Source organism: Bufo gargarizans, chromosome 2 (genome assembly GCF_014858855.1).
Source record: "Bufo gargarizans isolate SCDJY-AF-19 chromosome 2, ASM1485885v1, whole genome shotgun sequence".
Lineage (NCBI taxonomy): Eukaryota > Metazoa > Chordata > Amphibia > Anura > Bufonidae > Bufo > Bufo gargarizans.
The window spans coordinates 173,491,985-173,510,231 of NC_058081.1; the positions used below are offsets into that span (position 1 = coordinate 173,491,985).

Sequence of the window (18,247 nt, forward strand, 5' to 3'; positions counted from 1 at the left end):
ATACTATATTGCAATATATCGCCACATTTATTTGGATTCTTTTAATGCAGAGTTTATTTTAGGACGTATATGTCCGTATTTGTTATATATGTCAGTTTTTTATCGCTTTTATTGTGTATGCCTTGCAGAGAATAAATATTATTAATTTGTTACCTTATATATGCAGTATTCCAGTATTTGAGTGCTCAGCCCAATCTTTAACTTTCTTTATGTTTTTTTTTTCAGTTGTCCTTTCTTGCCCCAAGTAAGAAATGACTTGCATACACATGATGAGTTCAAATTCTCTGCCTGCAGATAGAAGTGTGAAACATATAATTCTGTTATTTAAATTTAACAGAATGATATTATTACTACAATGTACAATTACTGTACAGTAAGAAAATGCATACTCAACCACTCATCCACCAGTAATTTGATACATTTAAAATAAAACGCAGTATGTACAATCTGGGCCATTTTAATATTATCGTGACATGTCTTCAAATTAATAAGACATAAGTGCCAAAATCTCCTGGACTCGCTTCCTTAAAACCTTTTTAGTAATAATCCAGCAAATCAGCTCAAGACATCCCCAGGATCCTTTGAAGGATTTTTAGCCCAGCAACGTAACAGATATATGGACATTTCACAGTTGTAATCAATATACTGTATCCCCTGGACGAAGGCTGAACAGACATGTAACACTTTTCACTATGACTTGTCTCCTTTACTCCTTTAGTATGACGATAATAGCAAAACATACAGTTTATACGTTAGGTAGCATTTGCTGGAAAATGCATTTAGGAGACTAATTTGGTTTTTTTTAATTTTATTTTTATATACATTTTTTATTCAATTGTATCTTTCTTACTTTCAAGTTTTTCTTTTATTATCTCTGATAATATATTCAACCAGGCAGTTCAAGATGGACAATATATTAGGTTTCTAACAGATAGTAGATGCTAGAGTACATAGAATTAAAGGGGTTTATTTACCCGCAGGGGCCATTTGAGCAGACCCCCCAGAGTGGCCAACCTACATACTTACCTGGTTCCTGCCACTAAGTCCCTGCTCCTTCACTGCCCCGCCATTGCTGCAGCTCTTAGGTTGACGCATGCCACATGGTCGCTGCAGACAATGACTGGTTGTAGCTGTGACGTGTACCCCATGAGTCATGTCATAGGATCATTGGCGCTATGACTAACTACAGCGGCCTCGTGACCTACATCAAATTTGATGTAGATGCAGGGAGACCCGAGATCTGCAGGGGAGCGAAAGAAGCCAGAACCCAATGGCAGGGATCAGGTAATTATGATTCCCTTCGGAGGTACAGCTACGCTGGTGGGTGTGACCGAAATATCCCCAGGGGTGAACAACACCTTTAAGAAAAAAATTGTAATATAGGAAAAGAATTGTTATAACACTTGATTATCTCTGGAGGCTTCAGGAATAGATCTTTTAAATATCAAAGTTGTCAACTACTGTAATAAAGATTTGATACAGTGACTCAAAAGACCTTTTGTATGGGGTTGACAAGGGTTAATAATATCTAGAGGGCATGATATGTTCTAAAGAGACATTTTGTCATTGCACTTTGCACATACTATTGGAAATATACTCAGGCAAACATGAATATTTAATCTTGGTTATATAATTAATCTGCCACGTTGATTAGGTGCGCAGTTATAGATGTTTACTGCGCAGCCAATCTTAATAGACCACTGTCCATTAACCATACTTGTCCACATTGTCAGAAAGTTTTGGGAAATATGTAGGGGACATTTTTGGCACTTCCAGTAGAGCAGGCAAGTCTCTTGCAAAAAGTTGAGCAGTGAGCCTTTGAGGAGTTGGTGCAGAGGATGGAAGTGGTAGTGGCCCTGATGTGATGTTGTGTCGCAGTATATTCGTTTATCCCTGGGGTTTGGTGCAGTGAAAGAGTAATTTAAAGAAGGTCAGATGTAAACAGATATCAGTCTCTCTTTACTTAGTGCAAAATAAAACTTGTGGCACATCCAATCAATACAAAGTGCAGAAGTATGGTGGCTGTTTGGATGGCAATTGGTTGGCACTAGAAAAAATTTGTGGATGTCGGCATCCACTGTAGTACAGACTTAATGTTTGTCTGGCCTAGTGATAGTTTAGGGAGGTGGTGGTGTCTGAGCTCAACGTGCCGCAGTCGGTAAAGCTGTATTTCATTAATCACTCTGCTGTCTTGTCACACAAATGCTTTCTTGAAGATGAATTTGCTCATCTCTTCGGACTTTTGGTCTCACAAGAGAGGAATTTTAGGTTCCTGAGTTCCTCTCTGGAATGTTTCTCACATGAGAATATGATACAGTTCCTGGGACTAGAAGCTCTACATGTGCTTCCTCACTCCCCCACCACCTGCCAAGAACTTCCTTTCCCTTCTTCTAGCTAGGCTAGAACTTCCCCTTCTGGCAGGAAGCAGGACCATCCCTGTCCTACCAAGAGAGGAGGAACAGGGTGGTTAGCCCTGTTCCTGCAAACCATTGCCAACCATTTCTTCTCTTGCTCGGATAAATGGTATAACCATGAAAATACAATACATTACATATAAAACACAACAGATACAGATACCCCCAGGGCAGGATTACTGCAGTATGTATTGAAGATTCATGGCTAAGATCAGATTACTCATCATATGAGGCAGCTGAGGTTGGCCAGGGTTATGAAAGGAAGCTGTGCTACCCTGTTTCTGTAACTCCTCTAGAGTTGAATATAAGCCACAGCTATGGAAACAGTGTAGCTGGCTCTGCCTCACTGACTCTGTAACTCCCATTCACTTCTATGGGATTTATAGTAGAAAAAGCATAGCACAGGCCTCTTTGCTATTTCCGTAACCATGGTCACCCTTGACCTGTGCATATGAAGGGTATTTCAATCACAGCCGTTGGAAATAAACCTTTGATAGTGCTCCTATTCACTAGTCCTAGAAATATGTATGCAGTCATCTCTCCCTAGTGGCAGCTGCGTACTACCACAATTTTATCATTTAATTATATGTGCCTGGCATGGTCTATCGTGGGGCAGTCTGCTGGCAATGTTTATATGGCATACTCTCTGGACAGTATTATTTATTGAGATTCTTTGCTGGCACTGCTTTTTATGAGAGACAGTATTGTGATGGTGTTTATGGGAGGACACTTTGGTGGTACTGTTTTAAAAGGCAGTCTGCTGGCACTGTTTATGGAGGGTGCTCTGCTGCCATTGTTTATGGAGGGCGCTCTGCTGGCACTGTTTATGGAGGGCGCTCTGCTGGCACTGTTTATGGAGGGTGCTCTGCTGCCATTGTTTATGGAGGGCGCTCTGCTGGCACTGATTGTGGAAGGTGCTCTGCTGGCACTGTTTATGGAGGGCACTCTGCTGGCACTGTTTATGGAAGGCGCTCTCCTGGCACTGTTTATGGAGGGCGCTCTGCTGGCACTGTTTATGGAAGGAGCTCTGCTGGCACTGTTTATGGAGGGCGCTCTGCTGGCACTGTTTATGGAAGGAGCTCTGCTGGCACTGTTTATGGAAGGCACTCTGCTGGCACTGTTTATAGAAGGCGCTCTGCTGGCACTGTTTATGGAGAGCGCTCTACTGGCACTGTTTATGGAGGGCTTTCTGTTGGCACTGTTTATGGAGGGCGCTCTGTTGGCACTGTTTATGGATGGTGCTCTGCTGGCACTGTTTATGGAGGGTGCTCTGCTGGCACTGTGGAGGGTGCTCTGCTGGCACTGTTTATGGATGGCACTCTGCTGGCACTGTTTATGGAAGGCGCTCTACTGGCACTGTTTATGGAGGGCGCTCTGTTGGCACTGTTTATGGATGGTGCTCTGCTGGCACTGTTTATGGAGGGCGCTCTGCTGGCACTGTTTATGGATGGCGCTCTGCTGGCACTGTTTATGGAGGGCGCTCTACTGGCACTGTTTATGGAGGGCGCTCTGCTGGCGCTGTTTATGGAGGGAGCTCTGCTGGCACTGTTTATGGAGTGCGCTCTGTTGGCACTTTTTATGGAGGGCGTTCTGCTGGCACTGTTTATGGATGGCACTCTGCTGGCACTGTTTATGGAGGGCGCTCTGTTGACACTGTTTATGGAGGGCGCTCTGTTGGCACTGTTTATTGAGGGGGCTCTGTTGGCACTATTTATGGTGGGGGCTCTGTTGGCACTGTTTGTGGAGGACATTCTGCTGGCACTGTTTATGGAGGGCACTCTGTTGGCACTGTTTATGGAGGGTGTTCTGCTGGCACTGTTTATGGAGGGTGTTCTGCTGGCACTTTTTATGGAGGGCCCTCTGCTGGCACTGTTTATGGAGGGCACTCTGCTGGCACTGTTTATGGAGGGCGCTCTGCTGGCACTGTTTATGGAGGGCACTCTGCTGGCACTGTTTATAGAGGGCGCTCTGTTGGCACTGTTTATGGAGGGGGCTCTGTTGGCACTATTTATGGTGGGGGCTCTGTTGGCACTGTTTGTGGAGGGCATTCTGCTGGCACTGTTTATGGATGGCACTCTGCTGGCACTGTTTATGGAGGGTGTTCTGCTGGCACTGTTTATGGAGGGTGTTCTGCTGGCACTGTTTATGGAGGGCACTCTGCTGGCACTGTTTATGGAGGGCACTCTGCTGGCACTGTTTATGGAGGGCACTCTGCTGGCACTGTTTATGGAGGGCACTCTGCTGGCACTGTTTATGGAGGGCACTCTGCTGGCATTTTGCTGGTGCTGTTAATGGAGTATTTTTAGGATTTATTATGTGAGTGTGGACTATACTTATTGGTGGAACTTTGGTATGAAAATCTGTGCCCTGCATTTCAAATCTCCATTAAATAGTTTCTATAAAGTGTGCAAGTACGTCGCAACCTAAAGCAAGAAATGAAATAAATGTACACACACAACACACAACCGTTGATTGGTAATTGTAAATTAAGGACAACCCTGCATGGTTGTCACTGATTTACTGATAATTTATGGCTTTTTCCCTTATGGAGAAAAAGAACACAGAATTACAAGTGATCTTCCACTGCTCACTTCACTAAGAGTACCGAGCTGACATGATCACATTTGCCTATAGAGCCCTTCACAAATCTTAGTACTGTATTCCAAAATAAGCGGCTAATTGCAGATGATATCTTCAAAAAGCCGTCCTATCATAAACCGCACGGCTTTAGGGAATTTCAAATTTCCCTCGTTGCCCTTTAGGAGCTGTCAGCAGAATACAGATGCTGTTTATGATAGACTGTATTTTCTTGCTGTATGCTCATAGGGGCTGTTGTAGTGGAAACCACCATCATGGATCATCAATACTAGGATAATCAGGAGGATAATGAAAGGGCATTGGGTGCCATAAACTGTACATGTATTATTTTTGGAATTTTAAACTGGATATTGCATGCTTTTAACATTTTTTAAATATGAATTGCTAAATAGGCCCAGTCGGTAATATTACTTAGCGATATTAACCACTATTAACAATTGGGTTCAGCCCATTCTGTAAACCTATCAGCTGTATGTAAGCAATATGGTCCTGTTGACATGTCACCCACAGTGACATCACATCTGTCTGTCATGCCTTTGACTTCTAATGGCTCAAACACTTCATGTGTGATAGAAACCAATTGCCACTAAGTGCTCATGTACACAAACGCTTTTTGCGTTCCATATACGGAACCATTCATTTCAATGGGTCCGCCAAAGATGCGGACAGCACTCTGTGTGCTGTCCGCATCCGTTGCTCCGTTCCGTGACCCCGCAAAAATTTTGCGGACAAGAATAGGCATCTTTATAATGGGCCTTCTGTTCCGTTCCGCAAATTGCGGAAGGCACACAGGCGGCATCCATTTTTTTTTGCGGATCCGCAATTTGCGGTCCGCAAAAAACGTCACGGTCGTGTGCATGACCCCTAAGGCTGTGGTCTATAAACGGTGGCTTTCCTGCTATTGCAAAACTACAATTCTCAGCATGCCCTTACAGCTGGAGATCACTGCACTAAGGCAAGGAATGTGATGTCACTATGGCCAGCACCTTATTGCAGCTGTATTACTTTCACATGGATTCAGGGCTTGCAGGGTGGAGAGCCAGGGGCTAATTGAAGTATTTTGCTTTGGAGAAGATTTAGTCATGCATTAAAAAAAAATCTTCTGCAGACTTCCAGGTTATTAATTGTAATAAAATGACATTAATTGACATTTCTTCATTTTTAAAAGCACCGTGGATCTAAAAGTGGGGCTTTAACTGCAGCAGAAACCCTAATGTCTTAGCATAATCACATGCGTGCACAAGTATCCTAACCATTGCATTAAAATTCTAGTCATCATGCACTGATTTCCAAATCTTTTTTTTTTTTTTACTACTTATGACACCATTCTAAAAATACCATAGCAGATATTTACAGTCAGGTACAGGCTACGACTCAGTAGTATGCTCGGCAGGGAATGGGTTAATACACCAGATCTGGGCTGCTGCTCTGCCTCCTCCTCGCCAGCTATAAAATACAATGCAATGAACAGAGCTCAGGCTGAGACAGGATCACAAGTCACAAGCTTCACGTGGAGCCCATCTGAATGGAGCCATTGCTTGCTGACAAGTGCCAGGGCTAAGCCCAGGGGGAGTTATCAGCAGCTGGAAACTACTGGGATCCCCCCCAATAAAATCGATGCGATGCCTACCTAAATATGAAGACAATCCCTGGATTCCCATCGTCAGTAAGGTCTCCTACACAGGAGCTGTGATACTTTAGTAGTCACCACCTCCACCGCCTGAGCCTTGATGCAGGCAGAGAGCTGATCCTCTGCATTCGCCAGCATCCAGGACTCCGCTTATTGTCATCAAATCATAAACTTTTCCTCCTTAGCTGGGAATCTGAGGACTTCCTCATCTTGATCTCACACAATGGAAGCTGGGGAGATCCAGTTGTGGATGATGATATCAGTCTGCTTGATCCATGGTAAATAGATGTCACCATCACCCTGCATTCCACCCTATTCCATGACACCCCATTCCCTGTGAATGTGTGCCAGTCCAAGGCTATGTACGTGACGAGCTGATCACTGTATACAAGCCATTTGATAGATCACTGTACTGTCCATGTTACTGTATATTGACTCCCTGTGCTGAGTGCGTGCTGATCATGCTTCTCTCTTGGTTTGAAGTGTCCCTGCAAGGAGAATACCAGAGAAAGCTCTACAAGGAATTACTGAAGAACTATAATCCTTTAGAGAGGCCGGTGGCTAATGACTCTCATCCACTCACTGTCTACTTTGGAATGAATCTGATGCAGATCATGGACGTGGTAAGTGTTGCACCTCTGTATTCTTCTCAATCTGCTGTTTTGGGATAGATACAGCTCTCTGGGTCTGGGGTCGGGTGAGGACAACGTTCATAATAATTGTTATTACCGAACACGGCTCCTGTATACCATTTACCATGTATGACTTTGATAGACAGATGTATTTCTTATTGTTGGATGACTTTTTCTGACAACTTTTCGACAATTGTTGAACATCTCCTTGGTCTTTTATTGGGAGAGAAAACCATTTTGAGGTGTGAATTGTACACAAGTCCTGCCACTGCTGGAGTCACTCTAGACTTAGCTCATCATATTAGTAGGTTATATATGTAAGGCTACTTTCACACTTGCAACAGAGTTATCCGGCAAGCAGTTCCGTCGACGGGACTGCCTGCCGGATCTGTCAAAACGTATGCCAACTGATGGCATTTGTAAGATTGATCAGTATCCTGAACCGTCTTACAGATGCATTGAAATGCCGGATCTGTCTTTCCGGTGTCATCCGGAAAAATGGATCCGGCATTAATTTTTTTTACCTTTTGCGCAGACCGGAAGGACAGATCCGGCATTCAGGCAAGTGTTCTGTAAAAAAAGACGGAACTGAAGACATCCTGATGCATCCTGAACGGATTGCTCTCCATTCAGAATGCATTAGGATAAAACTGATCAATTATTTTCCGGTATTGAGCCCCTAGGGTGGAACTCTATGCCAGAAAAGAAAAACGCTAGTGTGAAAGTACCCTAACTACAAATAAGTTAGTAGTGTCAAGTCTTGTGCAATGTAAGACAGGTCGTCTGGGAATTTCTTAAAATTGGCCTACAAGCAGGGAATGGTATGAAATAAAAAATATAACCAGAATTCACCAGTTTAATCTCTCTGCTGCTCTAACACTGCCCTCTGTACATGCATACCTCGATACTAAGACTAGTGATGGGCTGCACTGGTCATGTAAATGTTTATAATGTCATTGCTGCAGGACCGGTGGGGACCACCACCGAAATGGTGGAGCTGGAGCGGCAGGGAGTATTGGTAGATGTCGAAATTGATCTTTAATAAGGAAACTTGTGTCCTTGTGATTTAGCAGATACTGCTCCTGCAAATCAGAAGCAATGAGAACTAGTCTTGAGTAATAAGCACCAAAACTTTTCTCGAGCTTATATGGAAATTATGGCAGCAATGAAAAGATTCACGTTTCTACATTTTCTGTTACCACAGCAGAATCAGACCACCGATAGGTTTGGAGGTAATTAGGTAGAATGATCAGGGAGTCCAGAGTCTTAGAAGTACAAACCTCATTATTAAATGAGCTTGCATCTTTGTGAAGAAACATGATTATATAACAGTTTCTCTTAAATTTATTCATATCATATTAGGGTGTACTAATAGAATGTCACCCAACTTATCAAACACCTTGTATTCTGCATGTATCACCAGTTTCCACCACTGCAGGCTCCATCTCTAAGTATCAGTTTTCTGTGGGCCAGTGGGTTGAGATTAGCTGTTATGATGTCTCCCATACACTACATATAGAGAAGAGGAGATGATTAAATTTCTGGTTATCTTTCTCTCTGTGGCACACCCTTAGATGCAATATCAGCATTGAAGTCATTATACAGCAGTGCTGAGCAGTGTAGCTCTGAATCCAGCAATGGGGTGAAATTACCTATTAAAACATGTCTTTATGTTAAACATATTTTTAAATAATGTATCGTGATGTTATTTTTAATTTTCAATGTTTTTGCACTGACCACTAAGCCTAATAATAGGCGTAACTTCTTGGTCTGTACTGCAGTTATCTGCCTATCATCAGAGTCAGGATTAGAATGACAGATATAAAATATATATATATATATATATATATATATATATATATAAATATATATATTTATATTAAATTACAGGATCCACCATTCACAATATGTAATTGTCAAAGCTTATCTGCTCCCAACGAACCTCTGCACAGGTCTCAGCATGCCTAGAAAAATCTCCTATAGAAATCAGTGAGTCAGCTCCAGACCATTGCAAGATGACAGTTCCTACAATCATGTTCAGAAAATAAAATAAAAAAACTGCAATCAGAAAATAAAAACAGATCAGAAAATATGATATCGCTATCTGGTTTTAACTAGCAGGAAAAAAAAAATTGGTAACACATTCTCTTTAAGTAGCAGCTCTGTCTGTCACTCTGCCTTATCTCACTCATTGTAAGATATATTACAAATTTTCTAATATTCACTGGAATTATTGATTTATGCAAATGGTGAGCATTTAAATGTCAAATAAATCTGGGGTTGTTTCAGCAGCATGTGCATGCATTTCTGAACATCCCATTCAGAGGAAAGGAAGAGTTTCAGAAATTTCTGCAACAAATCATCTGCAAGTGAACACACCCTTCTTGTTAGGTTTGGGAACAGGATTGGAGATAACTGTCTAAAGGGGTTTTTCCAATTATGTGAAAAAAAGAACACCAGAAAATGTTATAGAATAGCAAAAAATAAATCAATTTACAAGCTTCCAGAATGTGAACACTGCAGTCAATCAGTGGCCTCAGCGATCATGTGCTAAGGGTACTTTCACACTAGCAGCAAGGACCTCCGGAAGGCTGTTCTGGCAGGTGAACAGCCTGTCGGATCTGTCCTGCCGCTAGTGGACATGTGCCCCTGGACTACCACTCCGACCCCATTGACTATAATTGGGGCGGAGTTCCGGCTGCAGCACGACAGCGCACGCAGAGAGGCCGCCGGAATAAAAGTACTACATGTCGTACTTTTATTCCAGCGGCCTCTTGGCGTGCGCTGCCTTGCTGCCGCCGAAACTCCACCCTGCCCCTATTATAGTCAATGGGGCCGGAGCGGTAGTCCGGGGACACGTGTTCACTAGCGGCAGGACGGATCCAACAGGGTGTTCACCCGCCAGAACAGCCTTCCGGAGGTCCGTGCCGGTAGTGTGAAACTAGCCTATTAAGATTGATTGTTGGTGCAGTGATTGGCTGCAGTGGTTACCAGTTATTAAGGCACATCATTGCTGGTAGGGGCTGCTGGAGCCCCTCTGCTGTAATGGAGGGGAATTAAAGAAGCGAGTTCTGCTTTTATTTATTTTAGAACATTTGCATTTTTAAGGAGTTTGGCAGTTTAACCTTTTGTCACCGGCAGCTGGGGGCCAAACAAGTTTATTACTGACAGAAAATGATGCTTGAGTATACTGAGTATAGAAAAGCATTACATAAGTGATCAGCAGATTGAATAGTTAAATCCCATAGGGATTAAAGAATAATTAAAGCATATTAAAGTTTATTTTAAAAAAGTATTCAGAGTAAAAAACAATTTTTTATCCATTAAAAATGGTATTTTGCAGAAGTATTAAAAAAACATATTTTCTAGTCGCCATCATAATAAATGCGTTATTTACGCCTTCAGGACCCTGCCATTTTTCACCTTAAGGACCAGGCCATTTTTTGCAAATCTGACATGTGTTACTTTATGTGGGGAGAACTCTAAAATGCTTTTACTTATCCATGTCATTCTGAGATTGTTTTCTCATCACATATTGTACTTTATGACAGTGGTAAATTTGAGTCAAAATATTTCATTTTTATTTATAAAAAAATTAAAAATTTAACTAAAATTTGGAAAAATTAGCAATTTTAGAAATTGTTATTTCTCTGCTTTTAAAACAGATAGTGATACCTCCTAAAATAGTTATTACCTTACATTTCCCTTATGTTTACTTCATGTTTGGATCATTACGTAAATGACATTTTATTTTTTGGGGACGTTAGAAGGCTTAGAAGTTTAGAAGCAAATCCTAAAATTTTAAAGAAAATTTCCAAAACTCAATTGTTAAGGACCAGTCCAGGTCTGAAGTCACTTTGTGGGGCTTACATAATAGAAACCACCCATAAATGGCCCCATTTTAGAAACGACACCCCTCAAGATATTCAAAACTGATTTTAACCTTTGTTAACCCTTTAGGTGTTCCACAAGAATTAAGGGAAAATGTAGATGACATTTCAGTTTACAGAAACACCCCATATGTGGTCATTAACTGCTGCATGGGCACTCGGCAGGGCGCAGAAGGAAAGGAGCGCCATATGGATAATTTTAAGTTCCCATGTCACATTTGAAGACCCCCTAAAGTAGAAACTCCAAAAAAGTGACCCCCATTTTGAAAACTATGGGATAAGGTGGCAGTTTTGCTGGTACTATTTTAAGGTACATATAATTTTTGATTGCTCAATATTACACTATTTGTGAGGCAAGGTAACAAAACATAGCTGTCTTGACACAGTTTTTTTTTTTTTTTTACAAGGTTCATCTGACAGGTTAGATAATGTGCTATTTTTATAGAGCAGGTTGTTACGGATACAAAAATACCAAATATGACTTTCGGTTGCTTGTTTCAGTTTTACATAATAAAGTATTTTTGAAAAATAATTATTTTTTAGTGTCTCCATATTCTGACAGCCATATTTTATTTTTTTTGGGCGACTGTCTTATGTAGGGGCTCTTTTTTTTTTTGGTATGAGATGACGGTTTGATTGGTACTATTTTAGGGTGCATATGACTTTTTGATCGCTTGGTATTACACTTTTTGGGATGTAAGGTGACAAAAAATGTTTTTTTTTACAATGTTATTTTTTTTTACGGTGTTCAAATGAGGGGTTAGGATATGTAATACTTTTATACAGCAGGTTGTTACGGATGCAGCAATACCTAGTATGTATGCTTTTTTAGGCAATAAATGCATTTTTTAGTGTCTCCATATTCCGAGAGACATATATATTTTTTTTTACCCGATTGTCTTAGGTAGAGTCTCATTTTGCGGGATGAGATGATGGTTTAATGGGTAATATTTTGGGGTGCGTATGACTTTTTGATCACTTGGTATTACACTTTTTGTGATGTAAGGTGACAAAAATGCCTTTTTAGACACCGTTTTTATTTTTTACGGTGTTCATCTGAGGGGTTAGGTCATGTGATATTTTAATAGACCTGGTTCTTACGGACACGACGATACCTAATATGTCTACTTTTGTTTTTCACTTTTAACACAATAAAAGCAGTTTTGAAACAAAAAAAATCATATTTTAGTGTCCCCATATTCTGAGAGACATATTTTATTTAATTTTTTGGGGCGATTGTCTTAGGTAGGGGCTCATTTTTTGCAGGATGCAGTGACTTGTTGATTGGTACTATTTTGGGGGCCTACGCTTTTTTATATTAATTTTACAATTTTATGTGTTTTATTTGGGACATTTTTATTTTTTTTTATTCTGAAAAACACTTTTTTTTTTACTTTCTATTTTTGTCCCACTCTGGGACTTCAATTTCTGGGGTCTGATCCCCTCTACAATGCATGACAATACAACCTGTATTGTAATGCATTGGCTGTCAACTTTTATGCTGACAGTCTGCCTGTGAGACCCAGCCTAAGGGGCTGGATCTCACAGGCTTCCATAGAAGGCAAGCCTCAATGCCTATAGAAGGCCTCGGGCTTGCCTTCTCCCCTCCATTGCAGCGCGAGGACCCGATGGGCACCCGTACCCTCCGCGAACCCTCTGCATACCGCGGTCAGCTTTGACCATGGCATACAAGGGGTTAATACGCCGGCATAGGTGTTTACAACGATGCCAGCATATGCAACAGGGGCCCGGCTGTCAGTGAGCTGCGCCCGCTTGATCACCCGATCAGCCCGCCGTACATAAACGGCGCAGGTCCTTAAGTCACGTCAACCAGCGCCGTACATGTAAGGTGAGGGTCCTTAAAGAGGACTTTTCATAGGTCCAGACATTATAAACTAAGTATCAGGATATGTAGGGCATAGTGCAGTGATCTAACTGCACTTACTATTTTTTATGGGCGCCGCTCCGTTCGACCTCTGTGGCCCCCGTTGTATTCTCCCGTCTGGTATGCTAATTTTAGCATCAGAGACTCAGTCTCCTCCTCATTGCTCCGATGCTAAAATTAGCATACCAGGCGGGAGAATACAAAGGGGGCCACAGCGGTCGAACGGAGTGGCGCCCAGAAAAAACGGGCCTGTGTATAATGCACCGGAAAAATAAATCCAGCCAGCAAAGGAGGCAATATGGACAATCACAATACATTATTATGTGTCTTATATTAACTTTCTGTACATGATAAATGCCATTTGCCGAAGTGAAACAACCCTTTTACTTATGCTGAATGATAAATAACTGTGAAATTGCTGTTTTTTCTACCTTTTCCACAAACAAGTTAATAAAAGTTAATCAACTATTTATATGTTTCTCAATATGATTCCATTGGAAAATGTAGTATGTCTTGCAAACAAATAAGCCCTTATACAGCTCATGATTCAGGGAGGATACTGGAGATCAATTCAACATAACATTATAAAGGAGCTGTCCAGCATAAAAAAGAAAGCACTGCTCCTGTCCACGAGTTGTATCTAAGACTGAATGGGTCTGAGTTCTGGTACTATATACAACTGATGGTCAGGAGTGGTACTGTTTCTGGAAACAAAGCAGACCCCTTTTTTCCAATTCTGTAAACCCCTTAGTGTTCTCTGTCTGCTTTCATATGCTATTTCACAGTACAGTGCATGTAATGTAACCTACAGAATAATGTTGTAGATACAGTGCATATTAAGGTACCCATAGACCTTATATACACATTCAGTAGCTGTCAGCAGAATGATCTCTTATTGTTCCCTCATACATATAAAGTACATGTTCGGATCAGGAAAAATAATAAAATTTTGAGATTCTTCTCTCCCCTGACATCTTCCCTATACACATTAGAGTGTCAGTCTGTTCGGCTGACAATACACCAGTGTGGATGAGGGCTTTTAAAGATACGGTGGAACCTCCCATTGTAGCCGATAATGAGACTCAAACATTAGTGTCTAAATCTGGCTATACACTTTAGATTGTTTAACAGTGATTCTACCCAACTCACATGCATACTCGGTTCAAGTGCGCATGTGTTCTGAATAGTGAAAGGTGAGCCAGCTGCTGCCAGACACATCTGGTGGCAGCTTACTGTATCTACCCTAAGAAAAAAAGGATTGGGCATGTTAAAACCCAATAGCTCAATCTTTCCCTCGATCTTTGGGGGAAAAGTTGGAACCCCTCCCCCCAAAATAGTAGATGGCAGTGTAGAAGATCACTTGCCACTTTTTTTTAACTTACCTATTGGTTAGGCAGTGTCGGACTGGCCCATCAGAGTACCAGGGAATCCTCTGGTTGGCCAAGGATCTGATACCATAGGTCCAGGAGGAAAAAAAAACATTTGGAGCTGGCACTAGGGTCTATTTCTTTAAATAAAAATGTATTAGACTTTATTATTGATATGGTGGTTGGGCCCAGAGAATAATTTCCTCTGGAGGGCCCAAGAAACCCCATTCCAAGTGTGAGAATTAGATATTTTTCCTTTCCTTGTTCCTCCCAGCCTTATTGTTAATTGCTTTTGATGGGCACAGTTTGGGTGAGTTTTAATGATCATAAGTAAAGGTTACGTTTTACACTGGTGAAGATACTCTGTGATTATATTATAATCAAATTACACTAGTGACTACCTGACATCTGATGTCTATATCTATCAGAACCGTGATAAACCATTCCAACCCTCTCAGCTTCAGACTGGCCCACCAGAGTACCAAAGGATCCTCCGATGGGCCTAGGCTCTGATACTATTAAGAACTCCAAAGAAATAAAAATATTGGGGCTGCCTTTGGAGACAATAAATTGCCACAATGGTCTATTTTTAAATAAAATCAAAACCTATTAGAATAATTTCCTCTGATGGGCTCAAGGAACCCCAGTCCGACCCTGTGGTTAGAGATGTTACCTATCTATGGACGTGCGCTTGTTCTGTATAGCTAGAGTAGTCCTTATAATTAAACCTTTTCACCCATTACCCCCCCTGTTGCCAGGAGAATATTTAGTGACTGAGGCATATACAGTAGAGTATTTTTTCAGTTCCCCCTGTACGTATATCCAGAACATGGGTCCCCCAATCCCTGTCCTTGGGGCTCTTTCACATAGGAGAGTTTTCCGTCCGGATGCAATCTTTGTAGTGAACACAAAGCATCTGGACTGAATCATCTTTGTATTCAGGAAAAATCCCAGCATGTTGTAAATTGTGCGCTTTTCATGCAGCTCTGGTTCCATAGAAGTGACTGGGGCTTGTGTGAAAAGTGTAAGGCATCCGGATGCAATGCTTTTTTTTTTTACTGATGGTTGCTAGGATATGTAATGTGTTATTCTTCAGTTTTTTTACATGCGTGAAAAGCGCATTCAATCCGGATACAATCTGGTAAAAAAAACGCACACACTGATTGCATTAGCAGAAAGAACAGATTGAACTAGCGTTCAAAGCCATCAGTTTTTCCCTGAACAGGTCTTGACACAATCCGTATTGCTCATGTGAGAAAGGCCTTAGTAATCAGATCCTAGACAGGCTTGTTCTAGATGTGACAAATGTATTAAGTGACAAGGCCTCTTAATAATTTTGCTGCATCTTCAATCCTAACTGACACTGAAATCTACACCAGCCTGGACTAGCATAGATTTAGCTAGAATAAATTATGGTAAATATGGCAGGCTCCCCATCCTGCCTCCACCCATTTAAAGGGAATCTGTCACCAGCAACCTCCCTATCCAACCGCCTGCATAGACACATAGCAGTGGTTCTCCTGATCAAAACACTATTGGGGCCATTTATAAAACTGGTTTAAAGTAGAATTGGCTTAGTTGCCCATAGCAACCAATCAGAGTCCACCTTTCATTTTTCACAGATCCCTTGGAAAATGAAAGGTGGAATCTGATTGGTTTCTAATTGCTATGGGCAACTAAGCCAATTCTACTTTACACAGTTTCATAAAGGACCCCATATTTCTTTCGTTGATCTGAGGCTCTGTTACTTACATATGATACTTTTTCTTAATATGCAAATTAGGCCTTTGATGCAATGGAGGGTGCCACCATTGCTCTTGTTACACCCAAACTCCACTCCTTTCTGGGGTCAGCCCCTCCCTCACTGCCTTGCCACTGCCTGGCCCTGTCAATCAAAGCATTGAGGGAGGGGTTCACCAAAGAAATGAGTGGAGCTTGGGTGCATCAAGAGCAACGGTGGCACCCTCATTGCACTATAACTCAGGAACGGAGCCTCAAATCAACAAAAGCAAAACAGGCGAACCACAGCTATGTGTCTATGCAAACGGTTGGATAGGGAGGCTGCTACTGACAGATTCCTGTCAAAGAGAAAAAAACTGGCATGTGTGGGGAAAAGTTGTGGTTTTTGCCTTCTAAAAGACATAAAAAGCTTAAAGGGGTTGTCTTATCTCAGACAATCGATTGGATATGCCCCCATTGTCTTATAGGTGGCTGGAGGACTCCGGTCCAGCCACCACCAAGCAGTCTCACCATAGAAGTGAATGGGAGCGCACAGCGTATGACCGGCCGGCGCTCCCATTGACTTCTATGGGTCTGACGAAAATAGCTGAGCCAACGCTCGGCTATATGTGGCGGCCCGATAGAAAATGATATGCCCCCATTCTCTGAGATGAGACAACCCCTTTAATGGAGGAGATTTATCAAATGCCTCTTAATAAATTAGTTGCATCTCTGGTCCTCCATGGGCCAGAAACTCAAGTTTTTGCCAGCCAGGAACTGGTGCAGACTTGAGCCATAACTTACACCAGTTTCTGACATGTTATAGTAAATCCGTTGAGCCGTGCTATCCCTATCCTCCCTCCTGCTAAGCACTAGTGATGACAACCTCTAAAAGTTGCAGATTGTCAGGCAAATATGGTGTGCCCAATAATCTACAACTTTTTTTTACGCCACAATAATGGTGTAAAATCTTTGACAAATCCCTCCCAATGCACGCCACATTTTTTGCCAAACATGGGTGAACTGCCCATGATATATCCATCCCTTTATGCATTATACCAGTTCTTGAAGTAGGGCCATCAAAGGTGAATCGGCACTTTAAGAGCTGTATAAAAATCTCATTAAGTTACAGTGAATAATACTGATCCTGACATTGCAGCTAGCTGCTTCTTATTTCTAAAGACCATTCTTGTTTGTAAGAATACATCTCTGAAAATGTTATCTCATGTTCTTTAACCTTTTATGTGTGGCTGACTACCTGACTGCGGACTCTGTATTATTTGTGATTCATTGTAATATGTGAGTTAAGATTTTTTCAAGCCATTTTGATTGTAGTTTATTTATTAATCATTTTATGGTATAATAGACCTCACGCTGATTCATATAAATGTATTTTTCTCGTTTTGATGTATTAATATCAGTTACAGAGTACAAATGAGGTAACCTGAGGTACACTCTAATGAGGTAACCTGAGGTACACTCTAATGAGGTAACCTGAGGTACACTCTAATGAGGTAACCTGAGGTACACTCTAATGAGGTTACCTGAGGTACACTCTGAGGTAACCTGAGGTACACTCTAATAAGGTAACCTGAGGTACACTCTAATGAGGTAACCTGAGGTACGCTCTAAAACACTTTATACTCTGAGTTAAAGCCAATGTATATATTTTCAGTACAAGTGAAATTTCGTAAGAATTACTATATATTGATATGCAGAGTGTGCCAAATTTGTGACCTAACCGATATACTGTACTATAGTCTGTAATATACAGTGAGACCTCTTCAAAGGGCCACAATTTTGAGAAAGTATCCGTTTTCCAGATTAGAATTTTTAGATAGATTTCCAGTTCCATCGTATACTATGTATCCTATGTATCCTATATTAGGTCTCTGATAAGACCACACTTCTACCAGTGACCATCGTCTACTTTCGACATCCTGATCATCTTTGAAACAACTAGGATTCTGTACCTGATGGTAAAGGCAATGACATATGGTACCTGCTGGAAGGCAGGGCATGCTCTAAGGCTGTGATGGCTAACCTCCGGCACTCCAGTTGTGGTAAAATTACAACTCCCAAGATGTACACTTCCTTGGCTATTCTCAGAAC

At 41.5% G+C, this 18,247-nt stretch overlaps 1 protein-coding gene across 1 annotated transcript in view; it reads left to right on the forward strand.

Annotated features, from left to right (window-relative positions):
* Positions 1–6,791: 6,791 nt before the first annotated feature.
* LOC122929662 (neuronal acetylcholine receptor subunit alpha-7) overlaps positions 6,792–18,247 on the forward strand; it is a 401,783-nt gene continuing 390,327 nt past the window's right edge. The window contains exons 1-2 of the mRNA XM_044283296.1: positions 6,792–6,920; positions 7,126–7,265. Of these exons, the coding sequence (XP_044139231.1) occupies positions 6,866–6,920; positions 7,126–7,265 (195 nt within the window). The 5' untranslated portion in view covers positions 6,792–6,865. The remainder of the gene's footprint in view (positions 6,921–7,125; positions 7,266–18,247) is intronic.